We start from the raw sequence: 14,302 nt of genomic DNA, 5'->3' as shown, positions 1-14,302 counted from the left end.
GAGGATGGGAGTCAAGGAAGCCAGTTATTAGATAATGAGGTTCCCTTACTCAGTCCATAATCATTGGTAGAGGAAGAGAGAGATGGGGCTCTACATAGCTGTAGACGGCAGAGTGGTGAGTCTGATGCTGGATTTTAATTTTATGGACTGTGTGTAAGTCATTCTTTCTCCTCCAAGTCAGAAACATCTTGCCTTTCACTATTTGGAATTATGGAAGGAGACACAGTGGCTAGTTCTTTCCTTCTTACCTCCTCCATGTTTTCTGAGTCTTTTCTTTTCCTTACACTAAAGCCGTTCACTGTATGTAGTTTCTCACCTGGTGTCATTAGCTCTTGGGAAGGTAGTTTGGTAAGTGAACAGCCATTTAAACTTGTGTGTTTGTAGGGGATAAATACATCAGGACCTTAGCCATCCTTTTGCTTTGCCTCTCCATATTTCATGTTTTTCAAATTTATCATCAACTCAATTTAGATAATAACCTCTTTCCAATAATATACTTTAAAATCATGAGCTCATTTCTGCACATTTTGTTTTGCCATAATAACATTTCCCCAAACACTGCATTTCAGGAAAAAAGGCAGCTTTATTTGACTGGTGACTCTGTTGGTTGGATGGTCCAGTCATGTGAACCTCAGAACTCACAATTCACTGAAAAACATGCATCACATATAAATTAAGATCTAACTGATACTTCATAAATGTAATTTGTATTCTCCAATAAAAGCTCCTCTGCAAATCTAGTCAATTGTTTTCCCCTAGGTGCTAAATTATAACACTAATCCTAGTATTGATAGGTAGAAATGACATGGGAAAAGCAATCTTAGGAAATATTATTATTCTTAAGAATATAATTCACTTTACAAACATTGTTTTAGGTAAACTTTTAAAATAATGGAACCTGAAAATTGATGGGGTTTCGTCTTTTCTGTATTTTATGTATGAAACTTAAAGAGAGATGATGAAGGTTGAATTTTTTGATGGCTAATGTTTTAATTCCTAAAAATAAAATGTCCTAAAAAACCCAAAGACTGTCCCATATGTAAAACATTGATTTTAGCAATAGTATTACAAGGAAGCCACATGGCTTCTCCTTTTGCATCTCTGTATCCACACCTCACTGATCAATAATAATGTAAGTTCTGAACAAAGGCTCAGATCTTCCATTTGTCATTTCAGAAGTAAATGAACTTGAGGTTGTTGATTTGTGGAAAAATAAATGCATTGGGTAATGAGCCACAGGACCCACTTTATCTCTTTCCCTCAGAGGAAGAGGGCCATGCATTCTCTGATGAGGCCAGAGTTTGACTTTCCAGAGCAAGAGTATGAGGGTGTAAGCTGAGAGAGAGAGAGAGCGAGAGAGCGAGAGAGAGAAAGAGAGAGAGAGAGAGAGAGAGAGAGAGAGAGAGAGAGAGAGAGAGAGAGAATGCATGTGCATGTGTGTGTGCTTGTGTGAATGCTTATGCATGTGTGTCTGTTTAAGCATGTGTGTGTATGTGTTTGTGTGTAATCAACTTTTTCTACACTGCCTGAAAGTTTATAGTCTTAAATGGAATTTTCTGACTGAATGCATCTGACTAGCCTGTCCTAACAGTCTTTCTGCGCTACAGAGTTTATTGTCAGATAGGCTGTCCTCTGAAGATCACTAAGAATAAAAGTTTCCTATCACGTAGTAGTTGGTATGAGATGCATATGAGTTCTGCTGAATTCTCTATGTGTCACTGTTACTCACCTGACACAGGCTGCACCTTGACAACACTTCTCTCAGAACAGAGCAGATCTGCCTGATGTCAAGAAAGGGAGCTACTGAATATTACTTCCAGTTCTTCTCCTCTGAAGCACTTTAATGATTAGTCGATTTAGAAGTCAAGAGGGAGTATTTTCTTTCCTCCGGTTCCTGCAGCACTTACTTCTAAATAGAAAAAGTAGGTCTTTATTCGATAATATAATCGTCAAAGAAAGGAAAACTTTGAAAACTTGATTATGAATTGTCTTTCACTTTTTGCTTTAAGTTTTAGAAGAATGGTGTTTTATTTCAATATTTTTTTTAATTTCATTTAAATAACTGACAGAATTTGCAGTTGATAAATAAAAAACAGTTTCCTAATGGTTATATAATGAAAACTTAATACTGTATTATTATGGCAAAGGCTGAACAAGACACACCTGTACATAATTTATTATGCCTTAGATTATTTTAAGCAGCCATATATACCCTATTTTTAAAATTGTATTTTAATTACAATGTTTCACTGTTCCCTTTCCTCTCTTCAAACCCTCCCATATACCCCTTCCCACTCTCCTTCAAACTCATTGGCTCCTTTTTCATGAATTATCATTACATGCATATATGCATTGCATATACATATATATTCTCAAATATAATCTTTTGAGTCCATATGATGTCACTTGTATGCATGTTTTATTGTTCCATAGATCATTATGAACAGGTGTATACATCTTTGGATAATATAGAATAGCTGATATTCAGAATAAGATTTTTTTTCTCCAACACTCCTCCATCTCCCTATTCCCTCATTTTCTCTCTCTCTGAAAGCCAATATATATATATATATATATATATATATATATATATATATATATATATATATATATATATATTCCAAATAAACAAAAAATACCAAAGCAAAACAAAAAGCACCCAAAAAACCCTATGAAGTCTGTTTTGTGTTGGCCAATTGCTTACTCCTGGGCATGGTCTTCCCTGCATATACCCTGTGACGATGCATTGGAGAAAACTGTTTTTCCCATTCCTATCAGGTATCAATGGCTTCTTGGGAAGGCGGGGGAGCTTTGTGTCCACTTCCTCTTCTCAGTGCCGGGCTTTTATTTTGTTTGAACCTGCGCAGGTGCTGTGCATGTTGTTACTTCTGTGGGAATTCATATGTGAATCTACCCTGTTGTGTCTGGAAGACACTGTTTCCTTCAAGTCATCCATCACCTCTGGCTCTTCTATGTCAATATCTAAGCTTTGAGGGGAGGGGTTTGGGCTGTGTGCCCCAAAGTCTTTCACTCTCTGCACATCCAGCTGTCAGTCCCTGTTATGATCACCATCTCCTACAAGAAGAAGCCTCTGTGATGAGGGTTGAGAAATGCACTGATCCTTTTTTCCATCCTTTTTAGGACGCACATTATAAGTCTTTCAAATGTTGTATCAGAACTTATTAATACTTACCTTTCCTCAAAAATTTAAGTACCTCTTATCTCCATAGATAGGCAATTATGTAGTTTCCAGAGATTTAAAACTTTTTATTTAGTAATATTACATTAACTAAGCTCTAAATTTTTCTCTAAGTCAAAATAATAACTTGGTGGCCAGCTGGTATATTCTATCTAAAAAGTAGCAAATTTCAGATGTGCTGAAGTAGTCATAATATAATTGTGGATTCTTATTGTTGTTGGCTTTCAGTTCTTGTAATATGGTGGATGGAAAACAGAACACCAATTTAAAGTTATTTCTGCATTTTAAAGTAAAGCATACTCATTGTAAAAAATTAAGGACATTCGTAGAAAAAGTTAAAAAGTAATTAGATCCTATAGCAGTTTGGTGTATCATCTGTTTTTGTGTTTATATAAGTATGTATACTTATATACTTAGCCAAAATTGGCATTATTACATTGTATATTACTATTTTCTGAATAAAATATTACTGCTATCCTGTGGTTAACCATTTTATAATTTTTTACACAGATATAAATCACACACACACACACACACACACACACACACACACACACACACACACACACATGTCCCTGGCTTAATGGAAGTTACTCTGTACTTAGGAAACCTAGAAGAAATTAATGTATAAGTGTATAATTCTAAAACATAAATTTTATGATTGAAACCTACCATGAGAGTCATTTTGAGTAAGTAGTTCAACTTCAGATTAAATATTTAGAATTGTAATGTTGACATTCAGCAGAAACTCAGAGGATGAAAACTAGACCTAAACATTGGAATTAACAATATTCTAGAAAGAGGAATCAGCAAGTATCAAGTCCATCAGGTAAGAAAGAATTTAATGTGTCCTGGAGCCCAAGAACAGAAGGTTGGACCAAGAACAGGGAGAGGGAAATGCCCAGAGCTGGAGAATGTATTAGTTGCGTTTCTTGTCGCTACAATAAAGTATCTGACAAAAGTGGCATTAGTTTCCTTTTGGCTTAGAGTCTGAGGGAATATAGCATCATCATGGAAAGGCATAGTGGCAGGGCAGCAAGTGACGAGGGTCTCCTTGAACCCAGCCGGGAAGCAGAGAGCAATGAATGCTTGTGCTCAGCTCTCTTTCTATTTTATTCAGCATGGAATCCCAGCCCATGGGATGCTTTTGCCCACAGTTAAAGTAGTTCTTTCCACCTCAGTTGACCTAATCTGAAAAATCTCTCAGAGTCATGCCTAGAGGATTGTCCCTTCTATGACTTTAGATTTTGTCAAATTGGCAGTCAGTATTAACTGTTGACCATGGCTGGCTCTGGGGTCAGAGAAGGTGCCAGGACTTTGAATCCCACTACCCATCATGCTTTGAAGCCATGGAGTATGATAATGCTTGGAAAAATAAGAACAAACCAAACTCCAAATATGGGGCGAATTAATTAAGTTTAGGGTGAAAATTAACAAAATAGAAAAACCAAATAAAGAATCAACGAAACAAAGAGTTAGTGTTTTATAAAGAAAAAATTATTGGCAAATTTTTAGCCAAATTAAACAAAAAAGAGAGAGAATACAAATTAATAAAATTAAAAACCAAAAGGAAGAGATTAAAACCGGTACCAGTAAAATTCAGAAAATCATAAAAATAAACTTTATATCCATCTAAGTTCAAAAATATAAAGAAATGGTTAATTTTTAAGTAACTTTGACATATGAAAGTTATACCAAGATGAGATAAATAACATTCATCACAATCAGATGGCTGTATTCTGGAGATGCAGGGATGGTTCATGATATGTAGAGTAATAAACGCAACTCATTGCATAAGTGTTACTCAAAGATAGAAACCAAAAGATCATCTCAATAGATGAAATAAAGACTTTTGGTAATATCTACCATCTCTTGATTATAAAGGCCTTGTAGATATGAGAATTAGAAAGGAAATACCTCAGCATAGGTAATAAATCCATAACGAACATAATACTAAATGGTGAAAAACGTAAAACACTCCCAATAATATCATGGGCAAATCTAAGGTATTTACTCCTACTTCTAGTGCTAGAAGTCTTAGCTAGAAAAATATGACATGAGAACAGAATTAAATTGATATAATTAAGGGAAAGATGTCAAAGTATCCCCATTTGCATAAGATATGGTTCTATACATAAAAGACCATAAAGATTCTACCATAAGACTAGAGGCAATGAATGGTCCACAGAGTGGTAAGACACACAATTAATGTGCAAAAATCAGTACCCTACTTTACACTACATGACTAATATATGGAGAAAGAAATCAGCGAAACAATCCCATTCACAATATTCTAAAATGTGTGTGTGTATGCATGTATATATTCATGTATAGATAAGTAAGCCCAACCAAGGAAGTTAACTAACTCTACAATGAAAACTTTAAAATACAAAAGAAAGAAATTGAAGGAGACACTAGAAGATGTGAAGATGATCTTGGTTTGGTGGGATTAATATTGTGAATATGGCCATCCCACTAAAAGCAACCTACAGATTCAATGCAATCAAAGTTGGAATGACATTCTTCACAGACATAGAGAAAAACAATTTTAAAATTAGTATGGAAGCACAGAAGACCTCAGATAGTCAAAGCAATTCTGAGCGCAGACAGTGCTACCACCACCATCCTTGAATTATTAGTCATACTAATAAAAACAGCATGAGACTGGCATAAAAACAGAAGTGTGGATCTGTTGGAGAGAACAAAGGAGCCAAACATGAGTCCACGCAACTATAGCCACCTGATTTTGACAAAGATGCCCAAAATAAATTGGAGACAATACAGCACTATCAACAAATGGTGCTGGAAAAACTAAATATCTAAACACTGGAATAAAAACAGATTATTGCCTCTAACCATGTACAACATCAACTCCAGAAAGATCAGTGGCATCAGTGTAAGAACCAAAACCCTGAAACTTCTTGAGGAAAATTAGGTGGATCCTTCAAAATATAGTCATTGAAAAGGGCTTTCTGAAAAAGACAAAGGAACAAATGAAACTTCATGAAAATATAAAGTTTCTATCATCAAAAGAAATTATCTCGTGAAGAGACAGCCCTTAGGATGGAAGAAAAATCCTTGCCAAATGTCCATCTGACTGAGGGTTAACATGTAGAATAGACAATGAGATAAAAATACTGAACATCAAGCAACCAAACAATCTAGTCAATAAATGCACTGTGAAACTAAACAATGAGCTCTTGAAAGAAAAAATACAAATGGCTAGTAAATATCTTAAAAGCTTTCGACATCCTCAATTATACAGGAAAAAACAACTTTGAAGCTGTGTCTCACATCAGTCAGAAATGGCTATCATCAAAAACCAAATTATGCTGGCAAGGATATGGGGAAAGGGAGCTCTTATTCTTATTGGTGGGAGTATAAACTGATACAGCACTTCTGGAAATCAACATGGAAGTTTCTCAGAAACGTAAAAATTGATCTGCTGTAGGAGCCATCTATACCACTCCTGGTAACATACTCAGAGGACTCTGTGTCCTCGTATATAGATACTTGCCCATCAATGTTCATTAATGCTCTATTACAATAGCCGGGAAATGAAACTAGTTCAGATATCCATCAGTTGATGAATGGATAATGAAAATGAGATCACTATACTTATTAATGAATATTTCGGAAAAATAGAGAGAACTGAATAAAATCACACTGAGTGAGGTGATGAGGGCCAGATAGACAAACAAATTAAATAAAATACATCTAAAAATGTACTAATTATCACTGAGAGGCGCCAAGTCCTATAGACCAAAAAGAGTTTATCTTATGTGCTCTGTGAAACCATCGGCTATCTTAGTCTGCTGGCATAATGGCATAGTATTTATATTATTTGACAGCTCTGGTTGTTGGATGGGGATAATTTGCAGTAAAAACAGAAGTAGAGGCAGAGATAGGAATTCAAAACCGTTGAGATAATCCATGGTAAAACTTGAATTTAAATTGAAAGTAGGAAATATGGAGAGCAGTAGACCATTGTGTGTAAGCGTCCATGTTTACTTACCAGGCCGAGGTCACCTGATATGGCTGCAAAGAATTAAATCAGGCTGCTTAGAGGGGCCACAGCACAACTGGAGCTGTGACAATTTTATTGAGAGCAATCAAATGTTTTATACCTTTATCACAAACAGAATAAAATGGCAATTGCCAGGATTAATACAGTTGTAGTGGCCAGGATACAGTGAAGTTTGCAAGTCATACAAGGTACACAAGATTAATGTCTAAGACCAATGGTCCTATCAAGTTTCCTTACTTCCTTGACTACTAAGGGGTCAAACAGAGAAACACAAAACAACCTGAAAACTTCACTGCCTGAGGGAGTGCATCAGTCTCTCGGGAACTGGAAGGTATATTGTGACCCAGGAGCCATGGACTCTAACCTGAGAAAACCTATGACGCATGGCTCTCAAGGCAGCTAGGCCAGGCCAACTCCATGGTTCCCTGCAATTGTAGGGATATGTTTTGGAGTTAAAATTGATAATTTATCAAGTAGTGATAAAAGAGACGTTGTAGTTTAAAAAGGAAGTTGTTATAGATTACTTTCCTTTATGGTTGGATCATAGTGGAGTATAAAATTACTTATTGGCAGGAGGTAGGTCAAAGTGCCAAGATTAGAGAGGGCACGGGGTAATGTTTACTATTGGGTGATAATTCTGAAGAGCCTGTAAGACTATCAGATGTGTAACTCAAGAGAACAGCTGTCTGCATTAAGGTGACTCTCAGCTGGTCACATAGATTTAGAAGTTGCCATTAAGTAGGCAGGTTGTAAAGCCCAATGTACAGTCAGTCTGTTTTGTGATGCTACAAAAGAGTACCAGTGATAGTATAATGTATAAAATACTGAAATTTATTTTCTCACTGGAGGCTGGGAAATCCAAGGTCAAAATACCTTTTAATGAGGGCCTTGTTGGTGTATTTTTTCATAGCTAAGGTGGAAGTAGGCAAGTGATGGGCCTTAATCCCATTTTCAGGGGGAGGAGACTTCATGACCCTTATACCATCACAAGACAACATTTGACTTTTAGAGAGGACACATTTGAATATAACAAGGACAAATGGCACCATCTATCTCCCTATGGGGAGATGAGAGCCTAGAAGTATGCTCTGTAAAGAAGGGATTGAATGCCTAAGCGTGTAAGTGCAAGGAAAATGTAGTCAAGTATGGAGGCAAAAAGCTGGGAAAGCATGCTTCAGGAAGGATGGAGTGATCAGCTATTCCAGATAGGCTGAGAGGCCTAGTGAGGTGAGGGCCCCAAATGGGCACTGAGTCTAGCCACATGAAGGCTGTGGCTGACATCTCCCCAAAGCAATTTTCAGGGCCATATGTCCGAAGATGTATTGAGATAGATATAGTAATGATTTATAGATGATTAGCTGAAACCAGGATTTTAAGATCTGCACATTAATCTTCAGTAGAGCAAGCAGACTATACCCAGCCTCCACTGCTCCTCACAAAAACCAGACCTGGAAGGGTGTTAGTGGCTGCTGAGTTGAGGGATTGTGGGCTGCCAATTCAGTGAAAACTCTACTTGGAAATTTCAGTCTTATCTTCCAGTTTCCTTCTCAGTATAGATTTGGGTTGAAGTCCAAATGAGGGATGGGCATTGGGGAACATGGTTAATGGTGGAGTTCTGTTGGAATGTCATAGTTTTTCTAGCTGAAGACTTTCCACTTTAGTTTGGAAACTGTTTTGTCTCCCTAAGTGGGAAGCTGTGTGGGTCCAGATTCCCTTGGACCATGGTTACAGTTGTTTCTGAGCCTGTGGGTGTCTGAACACAGGAGGAACCTGTTCAGATGGCCCTGTAAGGACAGTGCACCCACCCCGGGGACTCTCTCTTCTCAAGTTAATTTACAATTATGCATCATGGAGCCTACAGCAAGCAGCTTCTGGCCTATTCCTGAGATGCACTCAGGGCATCATTTCAATTGTGCTCACACAAAGTGAATGGCTTGCCTTTTTGTTGGGTTTATTTTGTTTTGTTTTTGTTTTGAAACAGGGTCTCACTCTGTCATTCTGGCTGGCATGGAACTCGCAGAGATCGTCAGTCTCTCTGCCTCCTGGGTGTTCCACCACACCTGGGTACTCAACTTCTCTTTAATGATGCTCCTCTCTTTAGCAACCATATTCTGTCCGATCTGAGCTTCCAGCTCACCCCTTTTCTCATAAGAGAAATCCAAATACCAAATCTCTTTGTCTACTTTTTTCCCACCCTTGACTCCCAAATAGCCATCAAAGACCATGCTATAGCACAAATGCACAATGTCTTGGGATTTTAGCCACCCAATCAATTAGCTCACTATTTTGAAATTCAGTTTCATTTATGGCATAGGCAAATTATAGATAAATCCTTTTCTAGAATGTAGGAGGAATGACCTCAGGTCCAATTTCCAATGTAATTCTCACAAGAACTTCTGCTGTCCACATTTCTGTCAGTGTTCTGGTCTTCTGAGTTCCCACCAGGACCACCTACTAAGCTTTGTTTACAATACTCAAAAGCTTCTCTTCTTGTATATGTCTCCAAACTCTTCCGTGTTCTCCCCACAAACTGGTTCTAAAGGTCTATGCACCCTGTATCAGGCTTAGTCACAGCAAGAGCCCCATTCTCTGGCATAGTCACTGTGACCAAAATTCCTTACGTAATTGGCCTAAGGCGGAATTTTTTTCCTAGGCCAGCTGTTCATTGTGGTCGGAAGACATGCAGAGCAAGTAGTTCACATCATGCAGCCAGCCAGCAGATAAAAAGGACACAGGAAGGAAGGAAGGGAGGAAAGAAGGAAGGGAGGGAGGGAGGGAGGGAAGAAGGAAGGGAGGGAGGGAGGGAGGGAGAAAGGAAGGAAGGAAGGAAGGAAGGAAGGAAGGAAGGAAGGAAGGAAGGAAGGAAGGAAGGAAGGAAGGAAGGAAGGAAGGGACCGGGAATAAACTATCCCCAAGGTCCTGTCTCCAGTGACTTGATTTGTCCAATTGATTCACCTCCTGAATTTTCTAGAACCTTTAAAATGGTCCCACGAGCTGGAGAACAACCTGTAACCATATAAGCCTTTTGCAGGGTCACACTTCATATGCAAGCAATAATGGTTGGATTACAGTTTGTCCATGTGATATTGGTCCGTGATATAAAATATTGTCCAGGGGCAAATTATTTCTTTGTGAGGGAGTGTTTAGTTGGCATAAGTATTTTATATAATCATTTTAACACACAGTTTAAAGAAAGCCCCTGGCCTTTCATATTAAATGGGTGAGCTTGATTCTTCATTTTCCTATTAAAAAGATAATACTTCCTGGAACTTTAATAAAAATAAGTTCTCTAGCAAGACAGCCTGCCTGCTTGATTGCATAATAGATTCACAGCTAAGGTTAAAATCCCCTCATTAAAATGACAGCTGGAGGTGAAGACTCTTAGCGGAGGGTAAAAGCAATTGTGATGTGTGTGTTTGTGCTGTCTTTAGGAGTACTGTCTAGTGGCTTGCTTTCAGACGTAAAGGAGACAGGCCTAGAGGGAACTTTTGTTTCCTGATTTCTACTTACTCAAAATGGGGAAACGTATTTTTCTAAGCTGAAGAAGTATTACCCAATTTTTAGAAGCATACAAGATTGGTAGATGTCATTCTAACTTGTTGATCTGAATGGGATTAAGTAATGTTTGTGCTGTGAAGTGTAGAATAGATTACCAGAAACTTCTTCCTAAAACAGGACTAATAGGCCTTGCTGTGTGAAAGGATTGTTTCCTATAAAAGGTGAGGCTTCGAACTATGAATATTTGGCTTCTCTAAGAATACACGTTATCTGTCTGACTTTCTAAAAGTATTTTATTTTAAAAAGTAAATTTAGTGTATACATGGCTTCTTTAGATTAGGAAGGAATTTGGTTTTCCACTTAGTAGAAGGGAGGGTGATGTACTGTGACTTGTCCAATGCAGGGTAGCTGAGTTTGGAAGGAACTCAAGTTCATGCTTATTTTGTTGGAGTGGTGGTTTGACCTTTAGGCACTTCTCTCTGGGGCGGTAGCTGGGTATTTATTGCTCATTTTTTTAAAAAGGAACTGAGTACTATACTTTGAAATAAATCACCATGTAAGGTTTGGTTTTAACCTCTGTGACTTCTCTGTTTTTATCTATAGTTTGGAAGAACTGAAGTGATTGATAATACTTTGAATCCTGATTTCGTAAGAAAATTTATTCTGGACTATTTCTTTGAAGAAAGAGAGAATCTCCGCTTTGACTTGTAAGTTCAACTAAAACATGACATTATACATGTGATTTTTAGAGACAGCTCTTGAGTAGCATAGTCTGGACTGAGTAGATTGCTCTGAGTACCTGGCTCTTCCTTTGGAAGGCAGCTTTTCTCTTCATCCAGAGAGTGAAGCACAGCAAAGTACTGAACAGCACTTTTCTTTTTAATACTGTTTTGAAATGTGATTTGTTTGAGTGGACAGCTTCGTCATGCTGGGGAGTACAGGTGGGCTTTCTCTCAAACCTACCTATACCCCAGTGGGTTCCTTCAAGGTCAGAGTATTCTAAGAACATGTCCAGCTTAATGACTAATGGCAGATGGCTCACTTCCCCCCATGGCATGCTAGCCTAGCACTGTGTATATCTCTGTCTCATGATGGCTTTCCTTTATCGCTTGATGCTTCATGTTTATATATATATAAACATATATGCATGTTATATCTCTCTCTATATATATGAAACTATAACTTTTTTCTTTTAATTTATGCACATTGCTGTTTTACCTGAATGAGGGTGTCAGGTACCCTGGAACTGGAATGACAGACAGTCTTGAGCTGCCATGTGGGTGCTGGGAATTGAACCCTGGTCCTCTGGAAGAACATCCAGTACTTGCAACCACTGAACCATCCAGCCTGATGCTTCATGTTTTTAAAGCCCAGGGTGCTGGAGCTAGCTTATATATATATTTATATATATAGCATATTTTTCTATTTTGACACTGGATCAACCATATTACAGTACAGAACATTGCCAAGTTCAACCTCGTGTCCACAGAAAACATGGAAACAATTTTTTACTTACCTGTTGTCAGTTATAAATGAGCCATTGTTCCACAAAGGTGATCTTTGGGGACTTGGAGGGTCTAGACATGGGTAAAAAGAAACCCTGGGGACAGGAAAAAAATGTGTACTTATATTTAAGATGCTCTGTGTAATATAATAGAGCCTTTGCCTTGTGTATCAAAATAATGAATACTTATGAACATCAAAAGCATTTTAAAAGGTTAATGCTTTGTTTAAATCATTGAAAACATTATGCCAGCCTATCAGTACTTAGGAATAATTTTAATAACTAAAGATGACATCTTGTTTGGAAGAGTCCTAATTTCCTTCCTAATACAAAATAAGTTCCATTAGCCATTGTATATTATTTTACTCTAAATATATATGTAATCAAAGAATCTGTAATGCTTTCTTTAAAAGGTATCAAATATTCATCGGATTTAGCAAACAAAATTTATGATATTCACCTTAGGCTTTTATTTCCACAAGACTTCTTTCCAAATAATCAAATGCAGGAAATGAGAGATGAAAGGGGAGTGCAACAATGGCTTCTGCTCACCCTTGACCATGGAGGCTGCAGTGCCGTTACCTGACATCTAGTGAAGACCTGTGAACGTGGCTCCCTGCCCCACTTGCTCAGAGCTCACAGCAACTGCTTTTGAAATGTTGCTTCTGTCACAGCATCATGGCAACCCCTTAACTTTTCCACTTTGATTTTGTCCTAAAACCAGTCACCATGTCATGATTCTTTGTTTTCTTTTCCTTTCCTTTGTCCTTTCCACATCTATATGCATTACTTTCTTTTATTTAAAAGTACTAAGTATTTATTATAAATGTAAAATGATGTAACTATTTGAAAAATAAGAATTTCATTATTCCAATTAAAAAAATCTGTAAGTGGTGTAGAGGGAATCTTAGAAGGTCTTATTAATAAAATCAAACCCAGGCAGGTATTGGGGTGAACGCTGGAAAATCAGAGAACCAGAACAAGCCACAGCTACTTCACCTCGCCAGATCATCCTCAGCTGGTCTTGTTTCCTCAGACTGGAGGCCTCTGAGTCCTCATCCAGAATGGGTCTCAGCTGAACTGCTGTTAAAAGCCTGAAAGCTTAACCAGCCAAATGCTTAACCAGCCAAATGCTTAACCAGGCCAAATGCTTCTAGTTTCTGGTCCTCACGCCGTATACACCTTTCTGCTTTCTATCACCACTCCCTGGGATTAAAGGCTTGCTTTCTGGTATTAAAGGTGTGTGTCACCATGCCTGGCTGTTTCCAATGTGGCCTTGAACTCACAGAGATACAGAGGGATTTCTACCTCTGAAATGCTAGGATTAAAGGTGTGAGTGCCACCATTTTCTAGTCTTTGTATCTAGTGGCTGTTCTCTCTCTGACCCCAGATAAGCTTATTAGGGTGAACAATATTTTGGGGAACACAGTACCACCACAAAGTGGTCCACTCTGTCAATCATCAGAGCTTCTTTAAACACTGATAAACATGTGGGAATTGAAGTCAATTTATTTTCCTATTTCTTTAAGTTTTCACATATTTTTCTATGCCACAGAGTAGCTGTATACTTCATTTCTTTTTAGGGCTACATGATTTTTATTGCAAGAAGAAAATGTATTTTACTGTTTATTGATGCTCATTTCCACCAACTATACTCTTCTGCTGTAGGTAACCTGGAGCAGTATCTCTGTTTGCAAAGTGGTGGGATTTATTATTACTCTAATTTGCAGTTTTGAGGGTCAAATTTCAGGATGAAAGGAAGCACTCAAGACCAACCATTATGTGTTCTGACTTGTTGACACTACCCTGGAGATGTCCAGTTGTTATTTCTGTGAAATCTCATTTTTTAGATCTGATTGTTTGAGTCATTTCCCTGGGATTTTGGTTGCCATCAACTGACAGGCACCCATCACTCTTGCAGATGAAAGCTTACACACTTTCTTCTCCACTGTCACCCTTTGTCCCCTTTGCTGGCATTTTGGGTTCATGTCCTGTTCATGAACCTTACCTGGTACCCATTGCTGTGCTCTTTCAGAAAACAGTTACAGCAGTGTGACAGGAAATAGGGAGTAAC

At 37.9% G+C, this 14,302-nt stretch overlaps 1 protein-coding gene across 1 annotated transcript in view; it reads left to right on the top strand.

Moving 5' to 3' along the window:
• Positions 1–14,302, top strand: part of Cpne8 (copine 8) — a 194,739-nt gene that overhangs the window by 41,757 nt on the left and 138,680 nt on the right. Inside the window, exon 4 of the mRNA XM_052748675.1 lies at positions 11,328–11,431. Coding sequence (XP_052604635.1) covers positions 11,328–11,431 — 104 coding nt within the window. The remainder of the gene's footprint in view (positions 1–11,327; positions 11,432–14,302) is intronic.

Source organism: Peromyscus californicus, unplaced genomic scaffold, assembly GCF_007827085.1.
Source record: "Peromyscus californicus insignis strain IS unplaced genomic scaffold, ASM782708v3 Scaffold_20__1_contigs__length_68692818, whole genome shotgun sequence".
Taxonomy (NCBI): domain Eukaryota; kingdom Metazoa; phylum Chordata; class Mammalia; order Rodentia; family Cricetidae; genus Peromyscus; species Peromyscus californicus.
This window is presented reverse-complemented; position numbering and strand designations above follow the sequence as displayed.